General features: G+C 41.8%; 1 protein-coding gene across 1 annotated transcript in view; it reads left to right on the plus strand.

Moving 5' to 3' along the window:
• The window catches only part of NPFFR1 (neuropeptide FF receptor 1), a 205,386-nt gene extending 194,129 nt beyond the window's left edge, over positions 1–11,257 (plus strand). Inside the window, exon 4 of the mRNA XM_075258238.1 lies at positions 10,369–11,257. Within this exon, the coding sequence (XP_075114339.1) occupies positions 10,369–11,257 (889 nt within the window). The remainder of the gene's footprint in view (positions 1–10,368) is intronic.
• Positions 11,258–19,260: the final 8,003 nt, after the last annotated feature.

Below are 19,260 nucleotides of genomic sequence, written 5' to 3' on the forward strand. Positions count from 1 at the left end.
AAAGAAAACATCCTTCCCATAAATTAATACAGATCAGCAATATGGATTCAATTTATACGCTAATCCTCTACCACAATGTTTACATCATATTGGTGTGCGGTCTGAGATATTTCTATTTTCACACCTAATCCTCTCAATCCATGGGAATGCGATTTCCAAACCAATAACCCTGTATAGCCTAGATAGTATTCCTCAGGTCTTTCTATAAGAGTTATCTGTCATTTCTAGACATCTGAGTCTGAAAATATCTTTTCACTCAATCTCAATCAAAAATTTTCAAAATGGGGCAATTATTATTCATATTGTTCAATTTACGTATATCTAGAGTTTCCTAAAGGACATAAATAATGCATTCCACTATTATCACTGAAATTACTGGTTTGAAGGCAAAAATGGTGGATAATCACTTACATGTTTTGAGGCAAAATCACCTCCTACTCGTAGATATTACTATGGTTTTGCCTTGCAATGCATAAGCGACTGTCCACCATATTTCCCATAAGTATGGATTAATGAGAAATTAAAGGAAGTTTTTAACAGTGGAATTCGCTGCTGAATATTTACTACATTAGTGGATCTGCTTGCCTGGCCCTTTGTTTGGAGAGCATTTTTATGAATTATATTTCAAGGTTTCTATTGTAATATATTGTATCAGACAACGTGCCTATGACTTGGTTGCATTTAGTTATTTTTTTACTGTCAGAGGATTTATTTATTAATAGCATTGATTAATTTTCATCATCAGGACTGTATGATGTTCACTTTATGGTTTATTCACCTCACTTACAAGCTCATTTTGAAGAAATTCTCTTTTTTTATTTAATTTTTTTTAATATAAATTTGAATAATGCATTAGATACAGTATGTGTCATTACACAGAACGCAGACAAGACAAACAACACAGAAGAGAAGTCAGCAAGCCAAGGCTCAAAGCCAGAGAGCCAAAACAGTGCAAAAATGTAATCCAAATCCACAAGGGAAGCCAAGGGTCAGAGAAAGAGGAGCTTAGAAGGAACAAAGTCTAAGGACAGAGTCATGATAGCCAGCAAGCCTGTGTGGGCTGATAGTCTGTACATAGGAAGTCCAGGACAACCCTAGACTAGATTGGTAGATAGGCTTTCAATCACAAAGGCAAGGCTAAAATTAACTATTTGATGAACAGAGAGAAACAAGGTGCAGGAGATGGGTGTGGTGGAAATTTAATTATAGAGGATAGATAATACTGCAGAGAAGTGTTCACACAGTGCAATGAAAAACTGTAAGCAAAGAATCAAACTGAACACGCCTCCTGCACCATAGTATGCACGTGGAGGGTGTTACAGAGACCCGAAACAGCAGAGACGTTACAACCTATACAGAAACCAACAGCGTTTCATAGGTTCTATATAACTGACATGCAGCAATTTGCAAAAACACAAGTGTTTTTCAAAAGACAGAATTTCCACTGTGGATCATTTTCTGCAATGTGTGGATGGGATTGGCCAAATTGCGGTGGGGCCCTAGCTTTACGTGTTTTATTTAGATTCTACAGTGAATACTACACACACAGAGTGTAAAGATCTTCGATACCATATAGAAAAATTACAATTTAGGAATTAAAACTTTTGCGGGATTGTAATGCTTTGAAGATATAGCTGTAGAAATATTTGATCCATAGGGAATTGATAATTAAAGGGTTTTCTACTATGAATCTATTATGAAATATTGAAGGAAGAATGGAACACTATTTTATTGGAATGTTCTTTGAAAGTTAGGAAATTAATTGTTACACAGGAGGATTTGGAACTCAACCAATTAAGTAATGATAAACCGATAAAAATTAATAAATCACTATATATCTACACCTGTGTGTGAACAGCTAAATACTCAAATACTATCTCATTTATATGATTTCACATCTGTAACATATACTGGTAGAGAGCATGGGATCAATGAATAATGAACACAAGTCAATTCTTAGAAAAACTCAAAACACTGGAAATCTTATGGCAAAATTATATTAACCCATTTATGCCGGAGTTTATATATTTTTGACTTCCAATACTGGAACTCTAGGCATAAACGGGTTAATTAAATTAAAACTATATATTCTAGTATTAGAATACCCGAAAGTCATTCACAATAGACACTGCTAGGGGAAGGGAAGACATAGATCGGGAACCCTAAAATTCGACCTATCCCATATTCATACCTATTTGCCACAACTGTCTTAATGACAGGGACAACTGAACAACAAACCCTACACCAGATGAGTGATACAGTGAACAGGACAAGGCAACACAACACAGAAGTGGACTCAGCAAACCAAGGGTAAAACCAGAGAGACATAACAGTGCCAAATTGCAATCCTAAAGAGTAGTCAAAAAGCCAAAAAGCAGAGGTCAGCGAAAACAATACAAGAGCAAGTGAAAATACTTGTCAAGGTCAGAGACAGAATAGCCATCAAACATGTGTGAGCTGATGGCCAGTTTAAGGAAGTCCAGAATCCACCCCAGGCATGATTGGTAGATAAGCTGTCAATCACAAGCACACAAAAGTTAACCCTAACTATGCCAACACAGAATGATAAGAGTCCGGGAGCAGGTAATCATGAGCAGATACTGATTTGGCGCCGTACAATGTGGCTAGAGGACAGCACAGGAGTTTGAACGGGTGAGGGCGTAACATCTAGCTCATCATAGGGTAGCAATATGTAAGAGGCGCATTACATACCATATTTCCTATGAGTATGGATATTTAGCATGTGCATTTTAAAAAATGCTGCATTTTCTGTACCTTCCTCAATGTGGAGATAGGATCAAATACATTTCCATTCACTGGGATGAGAGCATGAAACAGCGTTTATTTCCAATGTGTATTTGCAATGTTTGCAAATTGGCAAGCCAGTTAACCCAATTTACTGTAAAACCCTCCTTATTCTGTAAGTGGAGTAAATTGTATCCCTAATAATTATCTACATAATACACATTCACTTCAATTTCCACACTTTTAATAAATTATTGTTTACGAATTGCAGTCACCGGATACAGTATATCAATACTAATATTGAGGTGCCAAAACATTGGATGACGGCTTATTAGTTTTAAAAAATTTACAACTTTTATCTGACTAAGATCAAGGTTAGACATTAAGTTCAACCCATGGGAAATAATGTTAAATTGACTTTTTAATTAATCATCACCAGGAGCCAATAATTAAGTGATTCTAATTCTCTGTTTTTGATATGAGGTAGCATAAGCAAATTTGCAATGGCTCTATCTGTCTGGCCAGGCCTTGTGTGCTAATTAAACTAAATTAGATGTAACTAATTTAACGAAACTAAATTTAACTAAATGAATTTTTCAGAATATTATGAGTGCCACACATCCCCATTGCCATACAGTCATTTAAAGTAGCAGAGAGGATTGAGAGTTATTAAACTTAGTCCTAAATTTTTCTCTTTATCTTTTCTGCAACACAGCTGAAGTCTCTGATCAAGAAAAGGGAATAATTACTCTTATCCTTGAGAAAGTGATTTAGCCTTTGTGGCATAGTGAAAAGCAAGAAGGAGGTACATGAAAGCCAAAATATACTGTAGATTCAACAAAATGATCAGAATAATTGAAAAAAGCAACAGAGGTCCTTACTGTATGCAAGGCCTGCAATAGGGGCCCTCACTGTATGGGGGCCTGAAACATGGGCTCTTACTGTAAGAATCCATGATTCAGGCCCATATACATTGAAAGCCCCTGTTTCAGACTCTCATACAGTGAGAGCCCCTGCTACAGGCCCCTATATCATATAGTGACCCCCATAGGCCATTACCCAATGTGGAAACAGGAGTGATATCCTCTAGCTCATGCGAGTGAATCTCAAATGACTGAAATTTCCAATTACATCTACCATATCCTACTTACTTCTATTGTTGTCTTGTTATCTGCAAACAAGAACAGTAAAGTCTCAGTTCTGATATTTCTATTTCTATGTCTGGTAGTTTTCTTTTTGGCCCAGCTACACTACACAGGTACATGACACTATCAGTACTGTGGGATGTGTAATAGGGGAACTCTTTACTAAAATATCCCCAATTTACCAAACAAGCAAGGGGGTACACTAAGCAAGCCTAATGGTTTATTGCAGTGGTGTAACTAGGAATCGTGGGGCTTCGTGGTAAAATTTTGACATCCCCTCCAACCGACACACGCTGAAGATCCCAACCAATCAGCCTTACCTCCCCCCCCCCCCACATTCCTGCATACACTATTATGCCCCATAGTGGTCGCTGTATGCAGCATTTTGCCCCATAGTGGCCCCTGCACACAGTATTATGCCCCATAGTGGCACCTGCACAATGTATCACACAGTATTATGCCCCATAGTGGCCCCTATACACAGTATGATGCCCCATAGTGGCCCTTGCACACAATATTATGCCCCATTGCATGAGCAATTATTATACTCTAGGGTCTTTTCAGACCCCAGAGCATAATAATCGGAGACCCAGTGAAGTTGAGGGAACATAATAAATCAGTCAGGATACAAGCATAAAAAAACTTTTACTTACCTCTCCCTGGCTCCTGTTCAGTCCCTGCTGATATCAGCCATCTTCAATGACGTATGGGCCATCACTTGAGCCGGGACGCATGAGGACGCAAGCCCTGACCCATGTGACATCAGGGACATCACACAAGTAGGCCTAAAGCCTGCCTGGAGCCAGGAGAGGTAAGTAACACGGTTTTTATGTTTCCTCACCTCCCCTGGGCCTCCAATCATTATACTTGGGGGTGTGAAAGACCTCTGAGCATAATAATAGTGTTTGTGGTTCCCACGGCCTCATTTAACAATCCTAACTCCTGTTCACAGCCGCATCCGCAGAAGGAGAAGCGACGGCGGCCGTAAGCAGGAGCCAGGATCGGTTAGTAAATAGGGCCCGTTATCTGCTGGAGTTACTCCAAAAAAGAATGCAGCGGTAGCGGCTGTCACCGAGCCCCCTAATGTCCCTGGCCATTTGTCAGCTGCTACTGCTGCTACCCCGGTAGTTACGTCCCTGGTTTATTGTCCACTACAAGAGATGACCAGAAGAGAAGAAACATTAACAAGGTGCTCATGACTTAGGAAGTGAACAACCCCCTTTTAATGGGTGCCCGCTGTAATTCTGACTATAGGATACTCTATCTGTTATATACATCCCTGTATAGTAGCAAGCAATCTGTAAAATATATATAGACTGGCAGACTAAAGTAGTACCACACTGCCCTTTCAGACAAAGCAACCAAATCTGAAAACTATATTCCCAATGTACAATAAGAAATAGCAAAACACTTCAAAGTTACAGGATCTAATGGAGGTTTCTTTCAGAGAACAAGTGAATAAAATAGATTTGCTTCCATTTTGCAGTGGGACACTTCTTCCTGCTTCCACGTAGAGAGCATAATAACAATAGATTGTAATAAATTGTTCATCTATGATCATACTTCATGATAGGAGAGCTTTTAGCTTTGAAGAATCAAAAATCTCACATTTCGGAACAAGCAAAGAACAATCAGTTGCTTAGAAACAATAATATGGAAATTACAACCACATCAAACACCTAAACAGTAGATGGCGAAAAAAGCGTTCATTTAGCGCTCATTCAACCATAGGAAATCACTCTACAAAAACCAAATTAGTCGTAGCGGAAAGCAGATTTTCATGAAAATTGTATCAGATTATGTTAACTACATCTGTGTATAATGGGACCTAGTTATGTTGTGTTGTGGCTCCATGGAGCCCTGACTAGTCAAACTATCCAATTTCCATTTTCTATGTATACTAAAGTTTAGGTAATGGTCATACTGTTAAAATGGTGTTTGAATTCAACCCGTGCGACTATACTGATAGAAAAATAAACCACATCATTTCCACGAACGCAGTCCTGTAGGATAAAAGTAACTTACGTTCTAAGAAATAAGATAAAAAAGGTGACTGAACAATAGAACGCGTATGAAAAGCACCGCAGGGAGATGTATTAGATGCACTTAAGGAATGCTTGAACATGTATATTACCACAGAGCTTCAGTTAGTGTAAGTCTGATGCTGTGCAGATAGTCCCATATGTTACATGATGGATAACCTTTCATATCACTATGGATTTATGTGAAATTTAAATTAATGTCAAATGAAATTATATTAGGTAGCAAGTAGTTCATTCTCCAGATATTGGGTTTACATAGTGCATTTTATTTTTTTTTACTTAAGATTAGAGATGAGCGAACGGTGTTCGATAGAATTGATATTTGATCGAATATCAGGCCGTTTGAAGTATTTGATTACAATCGAATACCACGAGGCAAACGCACTAAAAATTCGTACCCCCTCCCACCTTCCCTGGTGCTCTTTTTGCACCAATAACTGTGCAGTTGAGGTGGGACAGGAACTACGACAACGGAGGCATCGAAAAAAATTGGAAAAAGTCATTGGCTGGCTAAATCAGGTGACCTCCAATTTATATGAATAGTGGATTTAAGATCCGGGTCATATGAGACTGTGAACAATGGACTGTGAGCTAGAGATTAACTTTATTTAGGGGGGAATGTCACTCACTCAGTTCTTTGGGGCTCTGTCTGGACGAGATCCCTGTCAGCTTGAGATATGCGCGAGCTGACATTTTCCCATAGGAATGCATTGACCAGCGTTGATTGGCCGACTGCCATACAGAGTACAGCATTCAGGAAATCAACACTGGTTCTGCCAGAGGAGGCGGAGTCTAAGATTGGTCCACAGCAGTCTCCATTGTGATCCGATCTCAGATGTAGCAGTGTTGAGCGCACAGCGCTGCTACACCTGAGATGTGCACTGAGCTCTGCTACACCAGAGATGTAGCAGGGCTGAGTGCTCAACACTGCTACATACTCCTCCTCAGCAGTGAAGAGCCACCTCTACTGTGCATGCATGGAAGCGTAGTAGAAATGAAATACATGTGGCTCGCACAATGTAGAAGAGCATGCACTGCACAGACAGCATCATTACAGGATGAGCATCCGTCTCGCCAGAAGAAGCCTGAATGGTAATATAATTGAGTGGATGGAGGGGGAAGTAGTAGTGACGATCCGTTTCCCAAAATAGATAATCACATGACTGTCCCAAGGATATGAGTAATTATAGATATTTTCATAATTTATGTTATTTAGAAAGTAGGAGGGGGGAGGGTGTTTAGATTGTGTAGGGATTTCATGTTATCCCAGACAACCCCTTTAAATAGCACATCAGGTGTCAAATCTAACTCTTCTTGTTGCTCAGAATAGTGGAGGCTGGAGAGAAAGTTCTGACTGTGTTGGAATCAGTGGAGCAGCGCCTATTAACAGATGCCAAGAACTTGAAGTGGTCGAGGTGGTGAAAGGTGCTCTTTAGGGGAAAAGAGCACTATAGTGTAAGAACTGCCATTTTTACAGATGAACAGTTCAACCATTAAACGTATGTGGGCTGGAAAGAATTAGTGGTTCGTGGTATTTTCATGTGACTTTCATTATTTTGGCATTCAGCTCTTATTTATGGTTTTATTTTGTGTTTAATACTATAGAAGGGTAGTTTCACACACAGTTTTTTTTTATCTTTTTTTTATTGTAACTGCAGTTCTTAAAGCAACTGTATGAGCCAAAGACTTATATTCATATATCTGAGATTCATATATCTATGTTCATATATCTGAGATGGTTGCTGGCTGAACACTCATTCTGCGAAAATCAGGCATTTCAGCAAATATTTCTCTAATAATAGCTAGCCTAAGCCAGAAATGGATCCAATAGGAAGGAAGGGGATGAATTCTTCTTTAAGTTTCCCATTCCTTGGTTAAACCAACCTAAGTTGGTTCAGGAGAGATGGAGTTTTATAAGATAAGATAATCCTTTAATAGTCCCACCATGGGAAAATTCAGTGTGTTACAGCAGCATGGATAATACAGTAATATATTACAAGAAAAAACAGATACAAGCTCACAGCAGATAGAAAAGATACCAGGAGTCATAGCAACTAAAACAAAAATAAAGACTTCAGGATCATTTAGTTCTCTGTGCGGAGTGATCTTCGCTTAGCCTGATGTTGATTATACAGCCTGACCGCATTCGGGAGGAAGGATCTCCGATAACACTCCTTCTCATACTTGGGGTGAAGCAGTCGGTCACTCATATTACTGCCCAGTGCTGTCAGGGTTTCATACATGGGATGGGAGTTATTCTCCAGCATGGAGCTCACCACGGACTGTATCCTTCTGTCGCCCACCACCTACAGTGGGGCAAAAAAGTATTTAGTCAGTCACCAATAGTGCAAGTTCCACCACTTAAAAAGATGAGAGCAGTGTTGGACTGGGGTGTCTAGGGCCCACCAGTGGAATTATTTCTAGGGGCCCACCATCAGGACCCTGCAGACCAGTGATACTGAGACAGGGCGGCTACAGGTAACATTTCAGGAGCCATGCTGCTCACCCACCATACACTGTGCACCACTTCACTACCTAAACCCACTGCTACACCCTGTATTGCAAATGAACAGCGCGGCTCCTAGAAATGTTACCATTACCTGCAGCCACACTATCCTGGAAGAGCTGATCTGCAGAGGTCCTGGCTGTTGTATCACCGCAGATGTAATATTGATGGCCTATCCTAAGGACAGACCATCAATATTCGGAAGGTGGATAAGTCTTTTAAAGATTTGTCCAGGAATTGGAACAACCCATGTACCTGGCAGGAGGTGTAAAATAAAAAATAAATAATAAATAATAAAAACGCAGCGCCAAGGACAGATGAGTGTGCTTCTTATTTACCGTATTTTTCGGACTATAAGACGCACTTTTTTTCCCCAAAATTTTTGGGGAAAAGAAGGGTGCATCTTATAGTCTGAATGTGGCGCCTGGCACCCGCCGTAATAGAGAGGCGGATGTCGGCAAGGGATAGACGCCGGAGCCTGAGACATCGCTGCGCTCCTCTGCCCTGCATGAAGCCAGCAGCGGGAAGAGTGATGCTATTCCGCTCCTCCGTCCCCCCGCCGGTGCTGGCTTCATGCAGGGCAGAGGAGCGCAGTGATGTCTCAGGCCCCGGCACCAGTGCCAGCGTCTATCCCTCGCCGGCATCCGCCTCTCTAGTACAGCGGATGCCGGGTCAGTATCGGTGGCCCCTTCTCCCCCGGGGCCGGTCCCCACCGGCCCCATACCTGTGAAGTTGCAGGCCGGCTCCTGCGCGGCGATATCGTAGGAGCCGACCTGTTCGGGTGACAGCCGGGAGCCTAATGAGGCTCCCAGGCCTGTCACTGCTATATTAGTATTGCGGCTGGGTCTATGACCAGCCGCCGTAATACTAATATACACAATGTCCCATAGACGGCGATACACTTGTATTGCCGTCTATGGGACTTGCAATCAAGTGACCGCAGGTTCAAGCCCCCGGGGGTGAATAAAATAGTAAAAAAAAAAAAAAAAGCTTTAAAAATATATAATAAAAATATGAAATAAATAAAATTCTAATTAGAATTTTGTGTGGAGCCCCAGATCGAGGGAGATTATCAGTGGTCTTGTATGTCTTCCATTTTCTAATTATTGCTCCCACAGTTGATTTCTTCAATCCAAGCTGGTTGCCTATTGCAGATTCAGTCTTCCCAGCCTGATGCAGGGCTACAATTTTGTTTCTGGTGTCCTTTGACAGCTCTTTGGTCTTCACCATAGTAGAGTTTGGAGTCTGACTGTTTGAGGGTGTGCACAGGTGTCTTTTTATACTGATAACAAGTTTAAACAGGTGCCATTACTACAGGTAATGAGTGGAGGAAAGAGGAGACTCTTAAAGAAGAAGTTACAGGTCTGTGAGAGCCAGAAATCTTGATTGCTTGTCGGTGACCAAATACTTATTTTCCACCATAATTTGCAAATAAATTCTTACAAAATCAGACAATGTGATTTTCTGGATTTGTTTTCTCATTTTGTCTCTCATAGTTGAGGTCTACCTATGATGTAAATTACAGACGCCTCTCATCTTTTTAAGTGGTGGAACTTGCACTATTGGTGACTGACTAAATACTTTTTTGCCCCACTGTATACAGGGTACCAGTTTGTAGCTGGTTTCTTGTAAGTAAATGCACCTCAACATCCTGCATATGTCTAAACTCCATGAGTGTCTAATACATCCTCCTAATCTTGAATATATGAAGGTATATTGTTGGAGTAAAGTTTGGTATAGGCTAGCTCTCACCTTAAGCATTGCAGAGATGCCATGATCTTCTCAGACCATAGTAGTTCTTTCAATAGTCATTTAACCCTGACCACTCCTTAAAATCTAAAATCTATTTTTAAATGTCATGGAATGGTATTTTTTTTTATTATTTTGCTTATTGAATCCTCTAATGATTATTACTTTCTTTTCTTGGCAGGTTCCGTTGTATTGTTTATCCATTCCGACAGAAGCTGACTCTAAGGAAAGCTATATTCACAATCGTTGTCATCTGGGTTTTGGCGCTCATCATTATGTGCCCATCAGCTGTAACACTGACAGTGACTAAAGATGAATATCATTTCATGGTAGATGAATACAATAATTTCTATCCTCTCTACTCTTGTTGGGAAGCATGGCCTGACAAGGAAATGCGAAAGATTTATACGACAGTCTTATTTTCACATATATATCTCGCTCCTCTGACCTTGATTGTCATCATGTATGCTCGCATTGCCTTTAAACTCTTCAAATCATCTGCCACCATTCGGGGATCCATGTCTGAAGAACATGAAGGTCGTCGGGTATCCAAGAGGAAAGTGAGAGTTATAAACATGCTTATTATTGTAGCGCTCTTCTTTACAATTTCTTGGTTGCCACTTTGGACTTTGATGCTGCTTACGGATTACGGGAATCTCAATGACCATCAGCTCAACCTGATTGCGGTATATATATTCCCCTTCGCACATTGGCTGGCCTTCTTCAACAGCAGCATCAATCCTATCATTTATGGCTATTTTAATGAGAACTTCCGCCGGGGTTTTCAGGAAGCTTTTAAAGTTCAGTTCTGCTGGATGAAAAATGAGCACAAGGAAACGTATTCAGAAAGGAAAAACAGTGGGTTTATGTTTGGAGTAAGGAACAGGATTTTTGTCGAAGTACAACCCAGCGACTCAGCTCAAGGATCAGACTCTTGCAACAGTACCACAGCCAAGGGTGGTATGTTCTCTTTAAGAAGTGGGAGAATAGCTCATCATGGCATGGTGGTTGAGGAAATAGACAATAAAAGCTGCAGTAACACTGTCAGCATACCGGCGTGGGATATATAAAACTGCTTAAGCTTTTCTCTTTGTGTTCCAAATGTGATTTCAAATGACTGCCGGAAGTGATGGATTTTGTGTCTCCCCAAGTGATCATAAAGACTTTGTGAGATGTTTTTGGTCTGGTTTCTCTAAGAAAATGACAAATCACTCTGTTCAATGATTGTCGAATTTATTAACTGGCCGAAGTGAGTGAATGTACACATTCAATGAGATTTTCACATCATCATAAGTGGGTGATATATGTTGTTATATACACTGTCTGTAAAACAGATTCCAGCACATTCTCGTGCATTAAATAAACAAGTCAAGTTTTATTTCTTTACATTTATGCAAATAAAGATCACGCCTTATATTAGAAGCTCTGACTCTCGATGTCAGAAGGTGGAAACACTCATTGTTCAGAGACCTCAGAAGATCATGATTTGACCATGAGACACCTGCAGGGCTTCTTATTAGGCTGTATGGTAATTAAAACAAAAAAAAAACTGTTTCAAAACCAATATTTTTTATGAAAAAAACCATATGCTGCAGATTTTGTTTTCTAGAATTAGTTTTGTTGTATTAAATGCACTTTCATTTTCATGTGAATTGAAGCAAGGATGCAGTACTCTGGCATGGCCACTACACAGTGGAAGGAGCCTTCTGTTTTTGGGCTCTGTCCACTGTATAGGTTCCAGCACCAGAGGCCACCTGAAATAGATCATTGTTATATGGTCTGGGTGTAGGATCCCCATCGGTAGAGAGTAATGGCCACCAGCCTGGAAAAACCCTTTAGGCTAAGGCCCCACGGGCCGGAAAAGCCACGCTAAAGCAAGGAAAACTCAGTGAAATGTCTGTTTAAAGCATTGCGGGAAGAACCGCGATGTGTTCCTGCTGCAGTTTTTAGCGCTGCGAATAATCCCATGGGGCCTTAGCCCAAGTTTTTAAAACATACAACTGACAAATAAGAGAAAAGAAACACAAAAATATGTATACAACACCTACACACAAAATACCTCTATTCAGCGTGTAATACGTAATTTCCTTTCACCAAATCTCCCTCGTTTCTCTTTATTATTCAGGGTAGCAATATTTAACTTGACTTTCCGCAGCATTATAACTTTCTTCACCATGATATCTTATCACAGAAGACAACAAAAGTCACAAAAATCTATTGAAAAAGTAGCGTTAACATGCTGCGCCACAGTGCGGTTAATGTGTTAAGTGTCAAGTTATATTTCCCACATCTGCACTATCTTTCCCAATCCAGTATGCATATCTAAAGAATGTGTTAACCTTATTTTTAATCTTTATGATATAATTGGCTACACAGTGAACAGGTAAAAGGATGTGGAGACAGGCAGGAGCTGCATTACCGGCAGTGTTAGGGTTTAGAGATGAGCGAACAGTGTTCTATCGAACACATGTTCGATCGGATATCAGGGTGTTCGCCATGTTCGAATCGAATCGAACACCGCGTGGTAAAGTGCGCCAAAATTCGATTCCCCTCCCACCTTCCCTGGCGCCTTTTTTGCACCAATAACAGCGCAGGGGAGGTGGGACAGGAACTACGACACCGGGGGCATTGAAAAAAATTGGAAAAAGTCATTGGCTGCCGAAATCAGGTGACCTCCATTTTAGACGAATAGTGGATTTCAAATCCGGGTCATATGAGAATGTGAACTTTGTGACTATGAGACAGGGATAGCTGTACAGGCAGGGATAGATAGGGATAACCTTTATTTAGGGGGGAATGTTATTAAAAATAACTTTTTGGGGCTCTGTCAGGTGTGTAATTGTGATTTTTGTGAGATAAACTTTTTCCCATAGAGATGCATTGGCCAGCGCTGATTGGCCGAATTCCGTACTCTGGCCAATCAGTGCTGGCCAATGCATTCTATTAGCTTGATGAAGCAGAGTGTGCACAAGGGTTCAAGCGCACCCTCGGCTCTGATGTAGCAGAGCCGAGGCTGCACAAGGGTTCAAGCACACCCCCGGCTCTGATGTAGGAGAGCCGAGGGTGCACTTGAACCCTTGTGCACCCTCGGCTCTGCTACATCAGAGCCGAGGGTGCGCTTGAACCCTTGTGCACACTCTGCTTCATCAAGCTAATAGAATGCATTGGCCAGCGCTGATTGGCCAATGCATTCTATTAGCCCGATGAAGTAGAGCTGAATGTGTGTGCTAAGCACACACATTCAGCACTGCTTCATCACGCCAATACAATGCATTAGCCAGTGCTGATTGGCCAGAGTACGGAATTCGGCCAATCAGCGCTGGCTCTGCTGGAGGAGGCGGAGTCTAAGATCGCTCCACACCAGTCTCCATTCAGGTCCGACCTTAGACTCCGCCTCCTCCAGCAGAGCCAGCGCTGATTGGCCGAATTCCGTACTCTGGCCAATCAGCACTGGCTAATGCATTGTATTGGCGTGATGAAGCAGTGCTGAATGTGTGTGCTTAGCACACACATTCAGCTCTACTTCATCGGGCTAATAGAATGCATTGGCCAGCGCTGATTGGCCAGAGTACGGAATTCGGCCAATCAGCGCTGGCTCTGCTGGAGGAGGCGGAGTCTAAGATCGCTCCACACCAGTCTCCATTCAGGTCCGACCTTAGACTCCGCCTCCTCCAGCAGAGCCAGCGCTGATTGGCCGAATTCCGTACTCTGGCCAATCAGCACTGGCTAATGCATTGTATTGGCGTGATGAAGCAGTGCTGAATGTGTGTGCTTAGCACACACATTCAGCTCTACTTCATTGGGCTAATAGAATGCATTGGCCAATCAGCGCTGGACAATGCATTCTATTAGCGTGAACTGAGTTTGCACAGGGGTTCTAGTGCACCCTCGGCTCTGCTACATCAGATTGCTACATCTGATGTAGCAGTGCCGAGTGTGCATCAGATGTGTAGTTGAGCAAAACTGACTCAGCACTGCTAAGTCTCTGCATTCGCATAGGAATGCATTGGCCAGCCTTCGGCCAATCAGCGCTGGCTCTGCCGGAGGAGGCGGAGTCTAAGGTCGGACCTGAATGGAGACTGGTGTGGAGTGATCTTAGACTCCGCCTCCTCCAGCAGAGCCAGCGCTGATTGGTCGAGTTCCGTACTCTGGCCAATCAGCACTGGCCAATGCATTTCTATGGGGAAAAGTTAGCTTGCGAAAATCGCAAACTGACAGGGATTTCCATGAAATAAAGTGACTTTTATGCCCCCAGACATGCTTCCCCTGCTGTCCCAGTGTCATTCCAGGGTGTTGGTATCATTTCCTGGGGTGTCATAGTGGACTTGGTGACCCTCCAGACACGAATTTGGGTTTCCCCCTTAACGAGTTTATGTTCCCCATAGACTATAATGGGGTTCGAAACCCATTCGAACACTCGAACAGTGAGCGGCTGTTCGAATCGAATTTCGAACCTCGAACATTTTAGTGTTCGCTCATCTCTATTAGGGTTGGTTCACACTAGCGCTTGTATTCCGTCCGCAAGGAGTCCGCATGGAGACCCCCCACCGAACGGAATACCTACGCTAATGCAAGCGCTGTACAGTTAAGCACACGGAGCCCATAGACTATAATGGGCTCCGTGTGCTTGCCGCGCACTGCCCGCACAATTCATTCGTGCGGGCAGTGCGCGGCAAGCACACGGAGCCCATTATAGTCTATGGGCTCCATGTGCTTTGCAAGCACATCGCTTGCAACTGTGATTGCATTCCGTCCGAGGGGGTCTCCATGCGGACTCCTTGCGGACGGAATACAAGCGCTAGTGTGAACCAACCCTTAGACAGAGAGGTAGACCAGTGAGACCAAAGGTAGGCAATGAGACCAAAGGTAGACTAAGCAACCTGCCTCCGCAAGTAAATAGTCACAGGCAGTACGTAAAGTTCACTATACACACTGTGCATGGGACCGAATCTCAATTACATCAATAAGAAGAGACTTTAGAGAGAGGGTTTCTTTTTGGTTTGTTTCGTTTTTTTAACAAAAGCAAGTAAAATCAATCAATTAAGTATAAAACAAAATGTTCCCCATACACTCCTCTACACAATAGTGAAAGAAAATGAAATGTCACTAACACTTTAAGTTCAGAAGGTGACCTCAGCATGTAGAATAATAATCTGCCATCTAAGTCTTTCAATATTAATTGGAAAACCAGCATGCAGAACTGTTCAGTCTATTAAACTTTCGCCAAACATGGAACAATTCCCCAGAAATTATACTTGCATTTGTATTGTCCCCGGGCCTTGCTCTATGCTGTGGATCCTCCATCCTTTGATTGACAGGTCTCCCCTGAAGGAGTTGAGCACCCATGAGGGGAAGTAATCCACAGCACAGAGTGAGACCAGAGAAGATAAGAAACACCCCAAAAGCCTTTTTCAACTAATTTACATATACGTGTTATTTTCTTGATAAAGGAGCTGCAATGCTGAATAACAAAGACATATTTAGAAAGAGCACTACAAGGTTCTATCATTACTTTATTATTTTTCTTCTGACAGACTCCCTTGGTGTTGTTAGGATAACAGATGCAGTTCTGAGCCAAAGTAAGAACCAGTACTAGATATACAGATTAAAATGGTTAACACGGCGCTGTGTGTCCAACACCCCCCCTTCCCCCCGGGCCACACCAAATCCATCCCCACAATGAACCCCAGCTGGTGGGGATGGACTTGGCTGCATTGCTGGGCAGAGTGGTACGGATCGGGAAATGCCAAACACACAGCGCACCACAAATCACGGCAAACCAGACACTGAGATCTCTTACCAGCAGATGTTTCAGGTTGTGATGTTGGTCCAGGGATCCAGAAGGCTGAAGCAGGTGGTTAGCAGGTGACGGCAGAGAGTAAATCATAGTTGTACAGTTTGGGTCGTCAGCAAGAGGACAACGCAGTACAGAAGGAAATCCAAATGGAACATCAGGAAGGCCGAGTCGGTAACAGGAACGGTGGCAGAGTAAAAAGCAGAGTTCAGGGAGCAGAGGTCTAGAGGCAAGCCGAGGTCATTAACAGGAAGAGGCAGAGTATGGAATCAGGAGGCAGAGGCAAGGTCAAAGGTCAAGGCAAAAGGGGTCATAACACAGGTAATCAGATCAGGAAAATGCTTACTACCAGGATACAAAGTCAACTGAATAGCCAGTGGCGGTTCAGAACCAGAGCCCTCCTTAACTAGGCTCCAGCCTATTGCTAGGCCAAAACTGGAAGTCCCGCGTCCAGCTCAGGAGGAGACCGGTAACCCTTGCGCAATGATACAGAGGTTCCGGCGTGCCTCCCGAGATCTGGAAGCGGGGACTTGGGTGCACAGTGGGGAGAGAGCCAGCAGCCTCCGCACAGCACTGCGGAGGCTCCAGTCCTCCCCATAACAGGTGTATTCTCATTTGTAATTCTTTTTGTCACATGGATCTAATTTATAAAAGATGGATATTCTGGTGGCCATCTCACTACCCACTTTCTCTGTAAATTTCTTATTTTGCCTACGTCAGTCTCCGTCTATACTGGGTAGATAAAAGACAGGCAATTTCTATTGCTTACTCATTTTCACCTGTAGGATTTAGTTCTAGAGGAATTCCTGTCTAGTTTTTCAATCTTTGTTAAGGAGCTCAGGTTCACACACACTTTTTGATATTGCAAAAAAGCCCAACCCAACAACCCAACCCATTTTAGCATTCTCAAAATTTATCAGCCAGGAGCCATCCCTTATGTCATGTATTGTTTTTAGACCCTGTTCCTGTGTAGAATAATCTGCTCAAGATACATTATCTTAGAATCTGCTCTAAACCTTTCCATTTGTACCATAAAAAATGCTTCATTTTCTTAATACCATTTGGTCATATGAGATAGCTTATTTACTGTAGAACCTCCTTACGTATCCTTGCCAAACCATCCTTTGGGTAGGCTACGTAACCCAACCTGAAACCATAGCATTGAAGCCTCTTCCATCCATTAACACTTTACTGGTTTCAGGCATGTGGCCAGCTTATAGGTTGATAGATCAGAGATTCCTATTCCTCCTTTCTTTAGAGGTGGGGTCATAATTCTATCTGAAATAGATATTTTCATCATGTAGTTTCCGCTACAGTTTTATTGTGCAAAGTGTAGATGTCTCCTCCCTGCTATATCCAACACTGTGTGAACTCACTCAGGGAATGCATCACCATTTTTCCCCATTGATTGAAACCAGACAGTGAAATATATTCTTTTCTAATCTGTTTTTTTTTTCTGTTTATATATTTTTGACTCTGTTTTTCTATGGTTATGGGGACTGCCCATAATACCTGAGCTTCTCCTCAGGCTTTATATAAGATGATCAAAATTATTAGGAAAAGGAAAAATGGAATGAACACAGACCACTCACAGTAATTCTGATTGTTGCCAGTATTTGCACTTGATCCGTTATTTTAGTGGATGTTTGCCATTTATTATGTAGACAGTCCGCGCCATATTTGTATCACAAGGGCTGGTGGTTAACTATGAGTCCATGTCCTAATGTTTTTCATGATGCCTGTAATTCGGACAAAACATATTATGGTTACTTAGAGAATTTGCCATTATTTAATAAAAAAAAAAGAGACCCTTGAATGTCCAGGTATAATTTTACATTGCCAATATGTAAGTATTGTGTGTCCATCGGTTATTTGGATTTGTCTCAGTAATGGTCTCCCATTATAGTGGTTTCCAAGCAACTAAGCATCATGAATTGTCATGACAATACCATAGTAAATAGTCTTTTTGAATGTTTTGGCATCGAGACTTTCCTCAGTAAACATATAGTTACATAGTTACATAGTTGATGAGGTTGGATAAAGACATTAGTCCATCAAGTCCAACCTACAACCCTACAATCCCTACAGTGTTGATCCAGGGGAAGGTGTGGTAGCTGGTATTGGCATAGCACTGCCATAGTACAGCACAGTCCATTTCACCTTGCCCAACATGTCTTTTACTATGGTAAATGATGGATAAGATGTTCTGATAGCAGCGTTAACAGCAAGAAATAGACAGGGAAAGTGTAATAAAGGTTAGAATAGCTGTATACAAAGCTGTATGTATGGAAAGGACTGAAAGGCAGGCTAAAGAGTCTTCCATGGCATGTAACTATAAGTCATACTCAGTTATGTATATGACATGCTATAACCAGTAAGAACGGACCTTTCTTAGCAACACTTACAAGAATGCTAAGGAAAGAATTTGCATGGGGCATAGGTCATGCATGTATACTGCTGCGCCAATCATTTCTATGGCACTTGGCTATTGTCAGTAGAGTTGAATGGAATGGCTGCTGCATGCTTGACCCCATTCCATTTTTGTGATAACAGGGGGTCCCACCAGTCAGACCTGTAATGATCAGTTACATTTTTCTCTATCCTATAAATGTGTGTTTAGTTTATGTCATTGGGCAACCACTTTAAGGTTCTATGTTTTGCAATAGTTACATAGTAGGGCATACATAAGGTCTATTCTATAACAATTCAGAATATGGAAAGTGGTTATGTAAAATAAAGGGGTGTGCTCCAGTACATTTCCTAAAATAATAGATAGCATATGCTCACCTGTGTATTTGCCCAAGGATCCAGAGGAGAGATTCCATTTGGGTCCACTCTACCTGTTCATGAGCGCCTTAGCCAAACAATGACTGTGTGTCAATGCCCTGTCTGAAGAGAACATGACCGCTCAGCTGCTGACTGGCTAATGCGCTCCTGTGCAGGCCAAAGCTCAGCAACACCAGGGAACTCAACAGAGACTCTTCACTGGATCCGTGCCCAGGACGGTGAATGCAAACAATTTACACTATTTTAGGCCTCTTTATGAGTTTTAAAAAAAAGGACTGGAACACCATTTTAAACCTCAATTTTATATTCTGCATGTAGATATAATGTACTGTAGATATGTAGCCAGGAAAAGGAAATTTTACAAAAATTTATAAAAAAATAAAAAAAAAATGCTGCGAAACATCTATGATTGATGTTTCTCAAAGAAGCTCATCATTATTTTGGCTCCCAAAAGGCAGTAAGTTGTCAACTGCACAAAAAAGACTTTGGACA

This window comes from Leptodactylus fuscus, chromosome 10 (assembly GCF_031893055.1).
Source record: "Leptodactylus fuscus isolate aLepFus1 chromosome 10, aLepFus1.hap2, whole genome shotgun sequence".
Lineage (NCBI taxonomy): Eukaryota > Metazoa > Chordata > Amphibia > Anura > Leptodactylidae > Leptodactylus > Leptodactylus fuscus.